The 18810-nt window shown below is 50.4% G+C and overlaps 1 protein-coding gene across 1 annotated transcript in view; it reads left to right on the forward strand.

Moving 5' to 3' along the window:
* Mindy4 (MINDY lysine 48 deubiquitinase 4) overlaps positions 1–18810 on the forward strand; it is a 108880-nt gene that overhangs the window by 72298 nt on the left and 17772 nt on the right. The window contains exons 13-15 of the mRNA XM_040737608.1: positions 2764–2831; positions 14593–14656; positions 17707–17868. Of these exons, the coding sequence (XP_040593542.1) occupies positions 2764–2831; positions 14593–14656; positions 17707–17868 (294 nt within the window). The remainder of the gene's footprint in view (positions 1–2763; positions 2832–14592; positions 14657–17706; positions 17869–18810) is intronic.

Consider the following 18810-nt stretch of genomic DNA (forward strand, 5'->3'; position numbering starts at 1 on the left):
GTCAAAGCTGCACACAGGACCTGCCATCCAAGTCCTGCCAAGTTTGGGTCGCCTCAGTGGGGACAGCAGCATTACTCTGCAGCTGTCACATCCACAAAAATTGTCTTTGAGAACATGCACCGTAAATAACCCAGGGAATCTGAAAGGCAGGGTCTTAATCATCATTGTTTTTCGTTGTGGAAGGCACAGCACCAAGTGCCTGGTTTGAGGTCACAGGATTTAGATGAGGCTGAGTGATGCTCATTCATTTGGTTTGTTACCAGTGTCAGAGTGAAGAATGTTTATAAAATGGGTGTCTTCATAGGATGGGGGCTCGCAGGTCCCCTCTGGCCGGTGTCTGCGCCTTTGCACTCCGGGCCCTTGGGCCTCCGCACTTTACTCGCCTGAAGCAGTGGTCACTTCTCTACTTGTTGCCTTCTGGACTCCCGTTAGATACCACATCTCCAGAAAGCCCTCTCTGAACCTCTCCTTCTCCACATCCAGCTTCCTGTGCTACTTTCCCGTGGTTTTCAGAAGAGCTTGCAACCCTGTTCTGAATGAGCTTTCTCCACACTTTCCAAGTTGTGTTTTTTTTTTTCTTTCTGAGTCACCCCCACCAAGTGGACACATGCTCACCTGCTTCTTAGGTAACCCCTTAGTAGAGACCCGCCTCTTGTATTGTTTATTTTGGAAACGGGTTCTCTCTGTGCAGCCCAGGTTGGCCTCACAGTCGTTTATAGCCCACAGTGTCCCTGAGCTTTCAATACTCCCAATCTTCTAGTGCTGAGCTCACAGACGTACACTACTGTGCCTAGAGGGAATGTGTTCGTGGTTCAGGAACTTCACTCTCTGTTATATTTTTATGATCAGTTAACTGACGATTTGAATTACGGGGTGGAAACAAAGCCTGTACTTTGAAGGAAAGATAACTTTATTAGAACCTTGAGCTGTCATAGTTTCCGAACTAGAATACTATATTTGATTCTGAGTTCCTTGGTGGCCCAGGAAGAAATGAAAATGTACTCAGTTATGTTCTTCTTGTTGAAATAGCCATTTCTCCTTTTAGCTTTAAGTCCAGAAACTATTGTTGACATACAAGGAGTACTAACTATTATAACTGCATCTTCAGACACAGTTCATCTTGCCCTAAGTGGGATGAGTCAGGTTTTATAGTGGTGTGGGCCTGGGAGCGGTTGACTCTCTATCTCAGTAAGCCATTGTCTTAGGTTTCTGTTGCTTTGATAAAATGTCATGACTAATACAATTTGGGGAGGAAAAGGGTTATTTTGGTTTACGACTCTCAGGTCATACACCGTCACTGAGGGAAGTCAGGAATTGAAGCCATAGATGGGTGCCCCTTACTGGTTTCCTCCCCGTGGCTTGCTCATCCCCATGTTTTATTTTATTTTTAAACATTTTAGATTTTACTTTTATCCATCTTATTGAAAATATTGTAACATCCTGATTATAATTTCCCCTCCCTCTAATCCTCCCTGTCTCCCCTCCCATCTGGATCCACTCCCTTTTTGGCTCTCATTAGAAAATAATGGGCTTCTAAGAAATAATAATAAAATATATTATCAATCATTAGTCAATAAAATGCCCTACAGACTTGCTACATACAGGCAATCTGGTGAGGCATTTTCTTTTCTTTTTTTTTTTTTTTTTTGGTTTTTCGAGACAGGGTTTCTCTGTTGCTTTGGAGGCTGTCCTGGAACTAGCTCTTATAGACCAGGCTGGTCTCGAACTCACAGAGATCCTCCTGCCTCTGCCTCCCGAGTGCTGGGATTAAAGGTGTGCACCACCAACGCCCGGCTGAGGCATTTTCTCAATTGAGCATTTTTCTTATCAGATGTCTCTAGCTTGTGTCAAGTTGCTAAACACCAAAACAAAACAGTATCAACAATGGACAAAAGTAACCAGCACAACTGTGGCCCCTGGGGTAATGGGTGGGTGGTGCAGAGCCAGAACTGTACCGTAGTGTAACAGAGCCACCACAGGTGCCAGGCAGGCCCTTCTCGGAGTGCTCTACCGCTTGCTGTAAGCAGAGCCTCCTACTTTACCTGTAGTTTACAGAGGAGAAGGGTGGGTAGGGACCAGGAAGTTCAGGAACACCTCTATAGCCGTGTGGCTGGCTCAGAGTGGCAGAGCTGGGAGGCCAGGGGGAAAGGTTAGGATGCAAAATAGACAAGATGCAGCGTCAGCAACATTTTAGTATCAGATAAATCAAACCCAGATAATGGAAATGTGTGGTTTAAGGCCCTTTTGTAATAGTAACTTTGTTACAAAGGTGGGCACTCCCTGGTTTCCGGTGGCTGTCTGCCTGCTAACTCCATAGCTCAATTCTTCTGTATAGGGAGCTGGGAGGCTTAGGCATCCACTGTGTTGCACAGGCGCTGGGCAGCCTCATTCTCTGGTAGAGGGCAATAACAGAAGAGCTCAGCTCCCTTCCGTCAGGGTCGGGGTGACGGTGGTTGCAGAATGGAATGTGTTGTCACTGCTACTAGATCCTGGGCTTTGGTGCTTCTGAGGTCATATGTGGGCTCCATGATGGCATTTGTGTTGCCCAGGTTTTGGGATTCAGTTCTGTGCTCCTCTGTCCTTTAGAAGGCTTGGCTAAGAAGGTCTGAATGGGACATATTCTCTATAGCTACTGACCAACCTCTGTGATTGGGCTGGAAGCCATGAAGCCATGGCCCTGGCAGGCTTTCCCCCAGCTAAGGCTGCACGGGTGGCTTCAGGTGACAATATGCATCTGACAGGTCCTCTTTCTTCCTCCCTCAGTTCGAAGTGGGGCCCTATGGTTGCATCCTGCTCACCTTGTCTGCCATCCTGTCCAGATCCTTGGAGCTGTGAGTATCTCCTTCATCCCGGGGCAGGGGCTGTGTGTCTTGTTCCCTGGACAGCACATGATGAGGCAGCAAGGAGGGGACAGCTGGCGCGGTGGAGACGAGCGGTCACAATCTATATACACACCTTCCTGGGGTTACCTTCTCTGTGGCCTTCCCATATGCATGCTAGAGACAGCAGAGGAGGCCCCCTCCCTCCCTCCCTCCCTCCCTCCCTCCCTCCCTCCCTCCCTCCCTCCCTCCCTCCCTCCCTCCCTCCCTCCCTCCCTCCCTCCCTCCCTCCCAGAGCTTCCATGCAACTGCAGTACCAGCAGGCTTGAGCACTCAGTGAGAGTCCCCTGACACGTGTGCAGGAGTGGATAATGGAGGCAGAGAGCTGGGCATTGCCATTAGGGAGCCCAGCAGATTAATAGCACATGAATTTTCTGTGAAGTACAATCGATTGATCCTCCATTCCTTCCAAGCAGAGGCAGGTCTAGGGTGTGGAACTCTGGAGGAGGGAGCATGGTTAGGAATATCTGGTGAGGGGGATTTGGGAAGGAACTCTTAGCAGGTCTGGGGAAAGGATTGAGCCTGGGTTGCCCTGGCAGAAAGCGCATTTGTTCCCCTATTGGTGTCAGCTGGGCCGGTGGCCTAGTGCCGTCTCCCTGGGCCTCTGCTGTGGCCGGGAGGAGGCATGGGGCTTTGCAGCCTCGTGCGCTGGCCCTCCTGCTGCTTGCCACTCCTGACCTTATTAAGCTAGAGTATGCACAGCACTTTCTAATGGCATTTTATTTCTAATCCTGCCATAATGATATGATTCATTCCTGGTATGGGCTCACATGCACGGAGACCATAAGCCTTTCTACCTTCTCCTGGCCTTGGCTTATTAATCCTTGGTGGTGGGAGGGCTGCATGTGGGAGCCTTCAGCCTCCCTTAGAGGAGCTATGCTCTTGGGGATCTAGCCTAGGAGTTCTCACTTCAGCTTCCCCTTCTGTGCAGGAGCTTTCGGCCCAGGGTCCAGGTTATCATGCCTAAGGGTGCACTGACTGTCGCAATCATTGGAGCAGCCTGGCCATGTGCAAGCTCCTTTCTGTAGCCCTCTCCCTCCAGAAGGGACTCAGGGCTCAGCATCCAAATGATCATCCCATTGGGCAGAGCAGAGAGCTATTGCCACCTCTTGCTAACCCATGGAACCTGCCAGGCAGGTCAGGGCAGCCCCCATCCAGGTTTTGTCACTTGTGGGCATCCATCAGGGTGAGGATAGCAGAGGATAGCCGTTATGGTTCTGCCAACACATGCATGTGCTTGAGCTCACACACACACACACACACACACACACACACACACACACACGGGCACACGGGCACACGGGCACACAGACACGTAAGCACTGACTAATAGATAGGTATGCACAGGGATTTACACAATTTACACATACGTAACGTGGACACAGAGGTGCAGTCCAGCTGACTCCAGGGCCTCTGGGCAGGGTAGTCTCTATGTTAGGCCTCTTCCTTCCCAAGGAGCTGAATAGGGATCTGCTGTGGGATGAGCTTGGTCTCGTCCCGGTGATGTCGTTCATCTTTCTTTAGAGGACACAGTAGTGGACAGGCCCATGTGCAGTGAGAATAATGGCTGCCAGCATCTCCTGCAGCTTCATTGTGCCCAACCCCTTGCTTTGACAGTCACACTGGGTGGGTCCGCTATGGTCCCTGTGCCTTTAGGAGGCGATTGGTTTGCCCAGGTTACACAGCAAGGCAAGCCGGCAGCCAGCTACCAAGCAGGCTGGCCCCACCCAGCTTTTCTGGTTTGCCGAATGCAGAGGGAATTTTGGGTGAGAGGCAGACTCAGGGTCAGGACTGATTGCTTCTCCGGACTGGAGCTTCTTCCCCTAAGATCTGGAGCTTCCTGGGCCATTCATCCCCCATGGTTTGCTCCATCTTTCCTCTACAGGAGGCCCCTGGATCACAGGTAGGGTAAGGCCACCTTGGACAACCCTCTAGAGCATGAATGATGGGCAGTGTTCCTGCTGAGTGCTAGCCTCCAGTATATACTTCCTGCCAAGCCTGAGCACCATGGGGTCCGAAGTGGGCCCAGTGGGAGGACCATTCCCTGGCCTGGGGTGTCCAGTATGAAGTAAACTTGAGGTGACGTCAGTTCTTTCTGATCTGATCAAGTACAATGAGGCATGGAGACTGAGGGCTTCGAGAACCAGGGCAGATCTGTGTCACCTGGGTGTGGCATCTGCATATGCTCTCAGAAGGCTGCTTGATGTGGGAACATCCCAGCAGAGCTAACCTTGCCTGCCCCACCTGTGATCTGGAGGCTTCATTCTGAGGACGGATGGGGCAACGGTGAGGGCAGGAGCAGCCCATGAAGTCCCAATGCTGCCCTGATTCTGAGAGTGATGTTGAAATGACCACAGCCCCAGTTTTGGAGGGACAGCTCTGCTGACGATGGTGCTCTGCTGGGTAGTGGCCCTGGGAGAACCCACTTCCCATGTACTACCTTGGGGGCCAGCAACCCTCCAAGGTCTTTCTTCATAGACATCTGGACACAGAAACCTCGGGACACATAAGTATAGATGTCACCCAGTTCAGGTACCAGGCGGCCAGTTGGTGAAACCACAAATGCAAACCTTTGATGGATCAAGGGCACTTGGGTCCCCTCCCACTCAGTGCCCACAGCCCTTTCTGGGCCTTCAGTTCTTTATCCTTAGCGGACCAGGGCTATGATAGTGCCTTTTAAACTCTCATTGAAATGAAACTAAATCTAATTTATTCCTCAAATCCATTTTAAAAAACAACAACAAAAGACACACGCATACACACAAGAGCCATCTCAAAACTCACTGCGTAAAGCAGATGCAGTCAGGTGACTGGTGAGTGTGGAGGCAGAGGGGAGGGCAAGTCCCCTGCCTGCCCCTCCTCAACATCTGGCATGGCTCTCCCTTGGACGAATCCCAGCTCCGCTTAAAAGCATAGGCAGCAGACGATGGCTGAGAGCCTTCCTGCTCTGGGTTCCGAGGCAACTTGCAGAATCCTTTCATGCTATTTCTGAATGGTCTGTTACCACTTTGGATGGTAGTTGGTCCTAGGAGCCCAGAGAGTTTCTAATATCAAATGATGCTTATCTGTGAGGGTGCTGGGCTGGGAAGACCTCCCAAGGTCCTTCCAAACACGTGTGTGTGTGTGTGTGTGTGTGTGTGTGTGTGTGTGTGTGTGTGTGTTCGTTCAGTGGGCAGTGAGGTGGATACTGTTCTGAGATTGTGCAGAGGATAACATGATGACATGTGATGTGAATGTGTGACAGAAGGGGCACACACTGTCCCCTTCCTGGCAGGGTTCTCACTCAAGCCCAGAGGTTGCCCTAATATCACCCACAGGTCATTTCTAAGCCAGAACATAGGGGAGATGTTGTGGGCAGATGCAAACCCAGCACGTGCTGCTCGGAACAGGAGGAGAAGTCCTTTGAACCAAGCTTCTATATGTTATTATTTTTCCCACCTGATGCCAAGCTGGTCTCATTCTCTCTTAAGATCTGCAGTTGCATACAGTAAAGCCCATGTTACGTTTCATGCTCGCCTGGCTTCTATAACCTGAACCGCGTGGCTAGAGATTTCCCAGGGGATGCTCAGAGCCCTGCAGTCAGGGGACTCTTCAAGTCAGGCCTGGGTGACCCAGGGCTGGGGGTGGGGAGAGGAGAGGGAGGGTGCTGTGGGGGGCACAGCCTGGCTCACAGTGGGGCAGTGCCCGTTAATGGCAAGAGGTTGTGCCAGCGGCCTGAAAAGAATTTTTTTTTGTCCAGTAGACATCAGTACTCATTACTGCAGCATCTTTGGCAGCTGAAGGGCAATCTTGAAAGTTCAAAAACATAATGTTGGGCAGCACAGCCAGGCATTGAGGGCCAGGGCCTGGCCACACAGCATCCCGCCATGTGACTCTTGCTCTTGAAACTCTTGAGATTAAAAGCAACAGTGCCAGCAGGACAGTTTCTTTCTTTGAGAAAACGGCCCTGAAATGAAAGTCAATCATGAATGCTGGCTGGAAGGCAAGTGACAGAAGGTCAGTCCCAACCACAGGAAGCAGAAGCCAAAGCTTAACACATTCGTGCAAAAGCCTGGCTGTAGGAGAAAGACGCGTGGGATAAAGTGCTGTCTTTGGGACTTGGGTGTCCCTCTGCATCTTCACGCATCTCTTATACCAGCTATGTTCCCAAGAAGAACCAGACTCCTGCAGTTTGCCTCCTGCTGGATATCAGGCTCCCAGGCCTCGTATTGTGTGACCAGCCCTGGCTGTATTGAACATAGAGTGTGTGGAACCTGGTGTGCCCCCAGGAAGACAGTCACAACCCAGAGCTTCACCCCCACTGGTCGGGGGATCTCTCTCAGTGACGTAGGATGCTTTGGCTTGGGTCAGGAAGGAGAGGCATAGGAAGCCTAGAAGAACAGGAGAGGTAAGGTTAGTTTGGGGATGGCCTCATAGGCTCCTCTTAGAAACAGAAAGGCAAGGGCAAAGCTGATCAATTGAAAACCCCAGGAAGGGAGCTGGGGGCCAGAGACATGTGCAGTGAGACTAAGAGTTAAGAAATCTTGTAGGGAACCTACAGTCATGTGCACAATGCTGTGTCCTCAGAGTTCCTAAGCTTTCTCAGCACAGGATAATGAGAAACAACAGCTACCAAGACCAGGAGCCAAAACTCCTGAGCTCCCATCTCCACAGACAACTACAGACTCCTTGTCACTGGAGAGCTCTCCAGCCATCTCCTTCCTAGGACTCTTCTGTAATGTGCAAGGCTGCCCAGGATGGGGAAGGGCACTTGTACTGGACCCATTAACATCTTTAGACTGCAGCTGGGAGATGAGAGAAGTCCCTGGGTGAATTCCAACAGGACTTCCAGTAAGAGAAGGCTACACTAACAAACATTTTCAGCTAACCTGCTGGAGACCCGAGTGCCGAAAGTCCCCATGTCTTAGCCAATGCCTCACCCAGACTCCCTTATGCTGAGTCCTCCTTTCTGCTGCTCTGTAAGTATGTGGTCAGGGTCCTCCATCCTCTCCCCTCAAGGAATGTGTCTTAGTTAGGGCTTCTATTGCTGTGACAAAACACCATGACCAAAAAAGTCCATCACTGAAGGAAGCCAGGACAGGAACTCAAGCAGGGCAGGAACCTGCTGCTCCCTTCAGCTTGCTCAACCTGCTTTCTTATTGAACCCAGGATCAGCAGCCCAGGGGTGGCTCCACCCATAATGGGCTAGGCCCTTTCTCATTAATCACTAATAAGGAAAATGCTCTACAGCAGTGATTTTCAACCTGTGAGTCAAAACCCCTTTAGCAAACCTCTGTTTCCAAAAAATGTACATTATGTTTCATAACAGTAGCAAAATTACAGTTATGAAGAAGCAACAAAATAATTTTATGGTTGGGGAGATCATGACAGCATGAGGAACTACAGCGTGAAGAACTGTATTTCAGGGTCCCAACTTTAGGAAGGTTGAGAACCACTGCTCTACAGGTTGGCTCACAGCCCAGTCTTTTTTGGTTTTTTCGAGACAGGGTTTCTCTGTATTGCTTTGGAGCCTGTCCTGGAACTCCCTCTGTAGACCAGGCTGACCTCGAACTCACAGAGATCCACCTGCCTCTGCCTCCCGAGTGCTGGGATTAAAGGCGTGCACCACCAACGCCCGGCTTCACAGCCCTATCTTATGGAGGCATTTCCTCAACTGAGGTTCTCTCCTCTCAGGTGCCTATAGTTTGGGTCAAGTTAACATAGATCTAGCCAGCAGAGAATGTGCAGTCTGGAGGCAATTTAGCCAGCAGTAGAGGAGAGGAGAGGGCCCTTGCTGCTACCTTGGCTTTTGTGATCTTGTGGCAACCCAAGGAATAGACCATAGGCCTGAGACCGCTCTACCACTTCTCATTGAGAAGGTAATGACACTGCTGGCAGTGTCACTTGTATCTCCAAGTTGAATAGGCTGTGCATAGGCCTTTTTCCCTGAGTGTGGGGGTAACAAGTTCTACTCAGGCATGTTTGATGACTTAGGAGTGGAGAGCAAGGTTTCAGATATGCCCACACTAGCCTGGGATCTTGATGGCTTTCTGAACTTTCAAGTCCAGCTGCCAGGGTCTGAGCTAGGTTCCCAGGCCTCAGAGTAGGCAAGTTGTAGCTGTGGAGTGTCCCCTGGAGCTAGCTGTAGGCAGTAGTTCTGCCAACGGGCTCTGAGCCTCGGGGATGCATGAGAGGGGGCCACGCTCTAAGATCCCAGATACAGTGTAGTCGGCAGTTCAGGGAAAGGCCCTACTGACCCTCAGGCCATGTGTGCGTTCTCATTCTCCCTGCTTCTCTCACTCGGGGTCCAGGTATCCAGATGAAGAGAACAGGCTTCATTAGGAGGAGAGGAGGGTGATTCACTCAGCCTTCTAGACGGGTAACCTGGACTCAGAGTAGGCTACTTAGTTATTCCTTACTCTGCTTGCCACCTGGAATCTAGGTGGCATCTCATGCTCACAGCTTCTCCCACGATGGTGTGTGTACTTCAGGTGCTTTCCGTGCATTTGCAGGGTCTGGAGCCCAGTTCTGGGCAGTGAGGAACCAACCCAACAGGTCATTACCTGGTCCTATATGCCCTTGTTGCCTAGAAGGGCTAAGTGGACATATAAAAACAGTTAATATGGGCCCTGGAGATCGATGGAAGGAGAGGAGAGATGGGGTATTTCTGTCCCTGGACTACAGAAGGATTCTCTGTAGAGGAGGGGACACTCAGCATGGCTCTGAGGATTGATAATTCGCTCTTGTCAAATAGAAAAATCAGCTGCTTGGGATCTGTCTGGAAGGAATGGCACCAGAGCCATGGAGAGTTCATGAGTCATGAACCACAGGCAGCTTGGTGGGGGGTACTCTGGGCAGTAGTGAAGGCCATGGGTTCCTGTGCTTTTCTTTCTTCCTTCAGGCTGGCCCTTCTCCACTCTTCAGAGCTGTCCTTATACCAAGCATTCTGTACTTCTTCTCACTGCCTGGGCATGGGAAGGGCCTAGACCTCCTGTCATGATGCTCTCTTTCAATATTGCAAAGCGTACCCATGGCCTGATTCCTCCCTATAACAACCCTGTGGGGTAGCTATTGTTACCCTAGGGGACCATACATAGCACACGAGGAAGAAGAGGACTGTATCTGACCACTGTCTCTTCTCTCTGGGCCTTCCTGGAAAAACTATCTCCCCAAATCCTTTGTAGATATCTTCGGTTGTATTTCAACCTTTCAGAGGCCTGGGTTTGCCATAGGCTCTTGTCTGTGACATGAATGGTTGAGGTTGCAGGAATCATGACCTCTCAGTCACTGTTTTCCTGTTTTTAATTGTTGTGATTGTAGGAAAAAGGAAGTGACATTTACCACATGCCAGAGGCTTTATATAGTTTATCTCACTCTGTTCTCACAGTAACCCATAATAGAAGGAGACATCACCATGCTCATACAGCCTTTGGGGAAACCAACTCCCAAGAAGGGGCAAGTTTTAAATGGCAGCACTTGGGCTTGAACCCAGCCATCACCAACTTAGAGCCCAGGTTCCTGTTACATCGCAGCTGCCTTCCCACTGCAGAAACTCACCTCGGTGAAGTAGGTTGGGGGTATAGAAGGAATACAGCTGTTGGGAGGGACCACAGGAGCTCACCCAGGGGACCTGGCTCTGCAGAGCCCAAGTACTAGTGGTCAGGTGGAAAAGAAATGACTGATTGCTTTCCACACAAAGACCAGAGTCAGGGACCAACCACCCTCGTTCCCATCCAGAAGTTCCCAGAGAATATACTACCTGTCCCCAGCCGGACTCCTGTTTTATCAGTATGGACTCAGGAAGAGGGGTTGTTCACTTGGTTAGACCCAGTCTGAGCTGGCCTCAAACCTGCTCTGTTCAGGTAAATGGTTGTGACTGTAGATGGGGCCATGTCTCTAGACTACAGGAGCCTATTATTTTTCCTTCTATTCAGAAGTTTCTGTGCCAAATGCCTTGTTCACATGGGAGACTTTTGGGTGAAGGGACAAGTTAGCGGGAGTCAGGGTTGGTGGAACCTGGGTGGGGCTCCAGGGCTTTGGCCTGCCTGGAGCTGGCTGATCAGGCTAATATCTGACTGTACTTCAGGCCATGTAGGCCACTGGCCCTACTTGTGATGTGTCACACAAGTACTAAGTCCAGTCTCCTCCTGGGACCTCAGGTTACCTAGTGAGAGACGAGGTTCCTGCCCTCCTGAGCTTTGAGAGAAGAATGCATTTGAGAGGACCGGAAACTGCAGATGTGAAGCTCCTGTGTTGTCAGCTTGCTCCATGGCAGAAGCAGCTGTTTTGGGACTTGTGACAAAGGACAGAGGTCTAAAACCGGCTTCAGGCCTTGAATCTTGGATGGTCACTAGCTTGAACCAGGCCTCTTCCAGAGCCTGCATTTTCTGTCCACCTGACATTGAGTCCTGGAAGGCTCTCCCAGCCCTGAGGTTTTCTTGTTTTATTCTATGGCATAGCATGATGACTCAGGGACCTCCAGATGGTGAGAAGGTTTGAGGGGCTTGGTCCTTGCTGTCCTCCCAAGAAGAGCTTTCTGTTGACTCTTGTCACTAGGTAACCCAGATACCCACAGGTGAGGTCTCTGGGATCCTGGCCTGTTATTCCCAGATGCTGAGGAGTTGGGAGCAGGGCATCTGGTACTGAGTCCCTCCTTCCATGGTAGAGTTCATTCAGGCTTTCCCACTCTATGCTTATTGGCTTTGCAATACAGGAAAACATAGTTTGCTGGAGGGACTGAAGCCCAGGACAGCTTCTGTGGCATCCTCAGGTGGACCCTGGCCTCTTAACTGTTATGGTTTGGCGTCCTAGTGAGAATTATGGAGCAAGCCCATCTTTGCCTTCACCATAGAAGCTCTCTGTCTGTAGTTTCTGTAAAGTGGGCTTCTGTACAGATTTCATGGAAGGAGCTTTGAGTCTACAGTGACATTGGATGTCATTTGCTTTAGGGTCCTAGGCTGGTGCTAACAAGGCCAGGAACCTTGGACACAGAACCTTATTGTTACAACTCTGCAGGCTGGTTTGGATCGGGACCCATCCTGCTGACTTCATTTTAATATAAGCACACATTTAAAGACCCTCATTCTCCCTAAGTGCATATTCTGAGGGCCTTAGGATTGGTTGGGACTTCAGAGTATATGTGTGCAGGTGTACACACACACACACACATACACACACACACATACACACAGTACTGAGGATTGAACTGACAGTCACACAATTTGCTGGGTGAATCCTTTTTCCATTTTAAAATTGGAAATATTCTTGTTCTATCCCTGACTGAACTTGGACACCCTCCTCTTCCTTCTTCCTCCTCCTCCTCCTCCTCCTCCTCCATTTTTTTTAGACAGGACTTCTCTGTGTATCCCTGGCTGTCCTAGAACTTGTTTTGTAGGCCAGGCTGGCCTTGAACTCAGAGATCCACCTGCCTCTGCAAGTGCTTGGGTTAAAGGCATGCGCCCCCATGCCAGGCTTGGTTGGATTTTCAATCCTTCTACCTCAGCCTCCTAAGATTACAGGCAAGTTTGCTTCTTCAGGCTGGATTCAATATATGGATTTGGAGAGACATAATTCTGATCAAGAGCATTTTGCTCCAGAATGGGAGACTGAGGCCCAGGGAAGAAAAAAAGGCTTACAGTTGCACAGTGGGCTGGAGCTGGAACTTGGGGCTGGGTCAGGCTTCTATGTAAGCTGATCTCTTGTATAGCCAAAGCAGAGGATGGCCTCTGGCCTAGGACTCCTCACACGTACGCCCCGTCAGAACTCCCCAGGGGAGGACTGGGCATTGCTATTTGCCAAAGTTGTAAATCTCTTAAGCCATAAGCTGCTCCTTGGCGTCTCCCGAGTGCCCTAATGTGAAATACACATGTCCCTCCCTTTTAAGATCCAAGCAACTTCTGAATTTCCCATCGTGTTTGCACCTAAGGATGCAATTACCATTTCCTCCCATTGTCCGTTCTGCTAGTCCCTCTTCTCCCAGCTGACGCAGGCTTTCTAGCCCGCTGGGTGAGCACGCGGCCCAGAGCTTATGAAAATCGGACTGCTTCTGAAAGCCACAGGTGGCCAGCAGCCAGCGATGCTTATCAGTCCCCCCAGGACTGCTTTGAGGTTATTTTCTTCTCATCAGAAGATGTTGTATATGCCACAGAGAACGTTTCCATCAATTCTTCTGCCTCAGCTAGCGCCAGCCCAGCGCTGTGCTGGCCATGAGTCACCCCTTGCTGGCTGTCTCCCAGGCACACTGGTTGGCTTCTGGTGGGCTTGGACCTTCCCAGAAGACCCTGGGTCTTTGTGGTTGTTTATATGTCTCTGTGATGCTACCTGAGGCTCATCTCCTGAGCACCACTTCCCCAGTTCACCCTCAGTTAAAACACACACACACACACACACACACACACACACACACACACACACACATACACACACACACAAACACAAACACACACACGAGTTTCCTGGCAAGGATGATGGGGTTTGAGTTTCTGAGGTTATCTTGGAGGAACAGAGGACTGGAGCGTGTGTTTTGAGTTTTGAATGTGTGGGTATCTTGAACTTAAAGCATCTGTTGAGACCAAGTTCTCCTCTTCCGCTAAAAGGAAAAACAAATGTTCTGTCACAGAACCCTTCCTACCCTCGGCCCCATCGCAGTGCTGTTTCTGGGTGATGAACGTAGGAAGCACACCAGGTCTTGGACATGGTGCAGGTGGGCCAGTGTGCATTCACGTACCTGTGTAGCTGTAGTGGCCTAGGAACCAGGTTCTCACACCACCTGTCTCAGTGCCCACCTGCCTGAGCATCTTTCCACATCTATAAAAATAGGAAGTCCTCCTATCCTTTTGTGGTCAGTGGTCATGGCTATTGCCTTCCTGTGTGCTGGCCAAATGGTTCTAAGCCACATAATCAATTAAAGAAAAAAGACATGAAGTTGGCAAGAGTGTGATTGGGGATCTGGGAGGAGTTGGGGTTAAAGGGGGTTAGGTATCGTATTTCATTGTGTAAGTATGTGAAATTCTCAAAGGAAATGTTTAAAAAGGTAAGGTAGAGGCTGTCAAGATGGCTCAGTGGGAAAGAGTGCTTGCCACCAAGCCTAGTGAACTGAGTTCAATCCCTGGGACCCACATGGAAGAAGGAAAGAACCAGCTCTTGTTGAAAGTAGTCCTCTGATTTGCTATGGCCGGTGCACACGTGTGCATATATGTATATGTGTGTGTGTATACACACCTGCACACATACACACACAAAATAGGAAATCTGGAAACAACAAGTGGAAGGTTATGGAGGAGGTTATCTGACGTCAGCCTGTGGTCTCCAGAAACACATGCGTGCACACAACTTCTTACCCTTCTTGCTGCCTCACTGTGGCATTTATATTTTAACACATGATCCCTTGAGAGGCATACTCAAGCCCTATTGAAACCAGAGCAGAGTCATGAGAGTCCATTCTAGTCAGTCCCTCCTGTTGACTGACTGGCTGCCTGAGGCCCAGAGCTGTGGGCAGACACGCCATCCTCACCATTAGGAGTGGTCATTGTGGTATGAGTTTTAGACATTGGATTCCCAGGGCAACGACCTGTTACATTTCACTCACCAGATTTTGGTGCGGCCAAAATGGAGGCCATTTTGTGGTGGCACCGCCACAGAGTCCCTGTGTGGAATGCTTAGGTTCGTAGCAAATCGAATCCCTAGCCCAGGCTTGTGAGCAACTGCTAATGCCTTTCCCTTTCGTGCTTCCTAGTGTCCGCCAGGACTTCGATGTCCCCACCAGCCATCTGATTGGAGCGCACGGATACTGCACACAGGTCAGGAGGCAGCGGGGCCCACAGAGGGGAAGTCAGGTAGCCCTTCCTGCTTTCTTTCTTTCTTCATCTGATCAAACGCCCTACATGCAGCTGTCATGAGCCCGCCTCTTCCGGCCTCACTGTCTTGGCGACCTGGGAGGAAAGCTCAGTTGGTTTTCTACCTGCTGACTGGTGTTGTTGCAGCCATGGGGATGCAGAAGAGGAGGAACGTAGATCCACTTGAGTGCTGAACTGCACACAGCCCAGGCTGTGGGCACATGCCCCGCATGGCCGGTAGCCCTGGGCAGCAGCAGCATGTGCCGGTTACACTTGCGGAGGACCTTGCCTTCGCAACTATCCTTCCTTCTGCATCTGTACAACAAACGCCCTGTTCGGGACAGGAGAGACCCTGACCTCTTTTGCCATTTGTATTCCCCGTCAGCTAATGCCACCGAAGACACCTGTTCGAGGCCCTCTCTTCTGTGCATCAGGCTTCCATGCACACCTTTCTCAGTGTGCCATGGCCTCTGAGAAAGGCCGTGTGGATTATGTTAAGTGTCGCCCTCTCTGTATGCAGAATCCAGAACTCACAATCTTCTGATGTGCTGGGACTAACTAGTTGTTCTGGGATTTTGACTCACCTGTACCTGACCCTGGAAAGCTACCTTGGTCCCATGCACGTGCAAGTTCAAGCTCTGTGGTGTAACAGACACCCACAAGGGTGTGGGGCTGGCTTCTGCCCCTCCCTGGAAGAAGGTCATGGAGAATGTCCTCTCTTCTGGGTGCCTGGTGGCTTGATCTCCCTTTAGATACCTTTTTTTTTCCTCCAAGGGAGCCTCCTCTTGTGGAGGGTGGAGAATGGAGCTGCCTCGGCAGGGGGCAGGAATCAAACTGGGGACAAAGGAGGCTGCACCAACATCACCATAGGCTGGGGATCAAGCCTTTCCTCTGCTACACTTGAGAAGGAGCTGAGACATCTTCCCCCTCCCCCAGTTCCAGTTCCCTCCCTTGTGGAAGAGGCATTTGGCTCAGTTCATGGCTGCTTAGTTTTGATTTGCACACCAGTCCCTATGGGTCATGTTGGAAAGCAGGCTCTGACTCAGGCTGGGCTGGGGCTAGGGAATTTCTTCGTCATATTCTTTTCTTTTTTTCTTCTGAGACTGTGTCTTGCTATATAGCCCAGGCCGACTTAGGATTCCAGATCCTCCCGTCTCAGTGTCCTTAGTGCTGAGATTGCAGCTGTGCACCACCACACCCAAGCCCATGGAGGGTGGGTTTCTAAATGCTCCTCCAGGAGGAGACAGTCCGTGGCAACACTTGAAATAGCAATGGATTGGGTGGAGGCTGATCTTTGGTACTGCAGGGTTTTTAAACCAAGGGCAGGAGATATGTGTGGTACTCCTCCTATCTCAAGAACACTTCCTGCTGGGGGGGATGTTTGAACACCTCCCAGATGTAAGAACGGGGGCCTTTAATCTTATTGCAAACCAGATGGAAAAGCTTTCCACCTTAAAGAAAAAATAAGACTATCCCTTTCTTGGTAGATTCTGGACATGAGGTACAGTATCCCAGAGTAGTTATTTCCTCTGAATTCTTTTATCACTTCCCCTGCTGGGACACAATGAGACCCTTCACTGTCTCCTTCCAGTGGGGGCCCCTTGGTGGCTATCAATAGAGGCCTAACTGTCACTGGGGCAGGGGTGTTAGCATCAATGGAAGGTTTATGTAGCCGGAACATTAATTTCACAATTCAAGGAAAAACACTGCTGTGAACTCCCCTGCAGAGCATAGGGGTAGGGGTGGCACTGCCATTTCAGTGAACTAGGAGACAGCTTGGTGCTTGCTTGTCTCACTGGCAATGCCAGCCCTGCTGGGGGGAGGGTAACACAGATGAATGCTTGTCTGAATGCTAGGGGTAGATTCATCAGAGTTCTTCCAAGCGTCCTTGGAAGCTACCACCTTTCGACTGGAGTGTGGAGATAGAGTTGCTGTCAGGGTAGCAAGGGTGACAGAGGTGTTGTACTCAGCAGATGTGGGTGAAAGTTTAGCTCAGTCACTTTCTGGATATGTGGCTAGGACAAGTCCTTTCTCATCTGCCAGGTTCGGTTTCTTTATTCCTAATCAGTGGTGGGACATGGGGGATCCAACCTTAGTGATGCACTGCAGTGCCAGAGATGGAGACTCCCAGAGATGTCACACTGCACTTGACACCAGCCCCAGGTCTGAGGCTGCACATCTGGTGTCTGCTTGGGTTGTGGCATGAGTCACAGGGCTGCTGGATACCTAGTATCTGAGGCAAGCTCAACACTGCCTTTTGCTGCCCTCCCTGACTCTGCTCTTGCCCCTCTTCTGCTTTTCTTACCATCCCGGTGAGACCCTTGCAAGACCGGGGGCACCTGCTTGGTGCTGCAATGTGCAGGGTTGGCGGACTTCCTGGCTGTGAGATGTGCTGGGGCCTATGAGATGTTATCGTTGGGGGAAGCTGGGTAAAGGGTACACAGGAACTCTCTGGACTATTTTTGCAACTTCTATTGAATCTAAAGTCATTTCAAACATTAAAATGATTATTTTTAAAAAACATTGTCTTTGAAGACTCTCCCAGGGGTCACTCTCCAACAAAGCTGTTCTCGCCTGGTTTTGTGACTCGTCTCTATGTGGGGCAGGCAAGACTCTGTGCACACGTTTTTATAGTCCCACGCATATCCTCCATTAGGTTTCAGCCATACAGACACATCCTTGACGCCCCCCCAAGCTGGCCCAGAGCATGGAGCTGTGTTGTAACCACTCAAATGTACCCCCATACTGAGACTTAGGACAGGCTCTTGTGTAGTCTTCGCTCAAGAAATGCTTGACTTAGATGGCTGAGTCCCTCAGGGTGCTTTGATGGGAGCCGTTGGAAGATTCCCCCCTCAGAGCCTGTGGAAAAATCAAGCCCCTACTGTCTCAACTCTGCATTCCGTTTCTTGATTTCTTTCCTCCTCCACCCTTTTTCCCCTGTTCCCAGCCTCCCCTCCACTCTCCCAAGGCTGATTTCAGCGGTCTGACGCAGCTTCCCCTTCTCTCATCAACAGGAACTTGTCAATCTTCTCCTGACCGGAAGAGCTGTGTCCAATGTTTTCAACGATGTAGTGGAACTAGACTCAGGCGATGGGAACATCACGCTCCTCCGAGGCATCGAGGCACGCAGCAACATCGGTTTCTTATCTCTCTTTGAACACTACAATGTGTGTCAGGTACCCACATGTACTCTGGAACCCTGGAAGCCTAGTTCCCTGGACCCATGAGACAGAAAGACATGGAGGAAGGGAAGCTGGCTTCTAGTTCCCAAATCTGGCTGGAGTTCAGGTCCAGCCTGAATACAGAGCAGATTAGAAGAAACATGACTTTGCTGCCAATGCCACAGACACTTCAGACTCAAACAGCAAATAATGGGGTCCAGAAAGGATAGCTGTGACTGTGCATCAGAGTGGCTGCATCTGGCGTGTGTGTGTGTGTGTGTGTGTGTGTGTGTGTGTGTTTGAATTTATAATGCATGAATGTATGTGGTTTGTTGAGGGAGGGAGGTCTCTGGAGCCAGGAGCTTGACATCTTAGGCTTTGCATTACTGTCTTAGGGCTGCTGCAACAAAATGCTATAGACTGGGTGGCTGAAACAATAGAGGTGCCTCTTTCACAACGCTAGACCCTGGTAGTTCAAGACCAAGGTGTGAGCTGGTTGGCTTCCTCGGGAGGCAGCAGGGAGAAGCTTGCAGGAGCCTCCCCTGACGGGTGGTCTATCCCAGCAATCCTTGGTCTCCTTGGCTTATAGATGCAGTACTCCAGGCCCTGCCTCTGTCATCACTTAGCTGATTGCTCCCTGTGTCTTTGTTTCTGAGGACCTCAGTTGGCTTCAGGGCACTGGTATGACCTCATCTTAACCAATGGCAGGTGCAGCCAGCCCCAGTTCCAGAGAAGGTTCGATTCAGAGGCTCTTGGGCTTACATGTCCTTTGAGAGACAGTGTTCAGCCCACACAGCTTCATTTGGTCTGTTTGATGGAGTGTGGTCCCTCTGCCTCCTCTCCTGCTGGGAAAGAAAGCTTGCAAAGGCCTGGGCTTTAAGTGAAGCTGGTGGGGCACTAGTGATGGCACCATGGGTTGGTCAAGGGTGCTTTTGATCAGACCTGCTGCCTCAGCTG

This window comes from Mesocricetus auratus, unplaced genomic scaffold (assembly GCF_017639785.1).
Source record: "Mesocricetus auratus isolate SY011 unplaced genomic scaffold, BCM_Maur_2.0 Super-Scaffold_100676, whole genome shotgun sequence".
Taxonomy (NCBI): domain Eukaryota; kingdom Metazoa; phylum Chordata; class Mammalia; order Rodentia; family Cricetidae; genus Mesocricetus; species Mesocricetus auratus.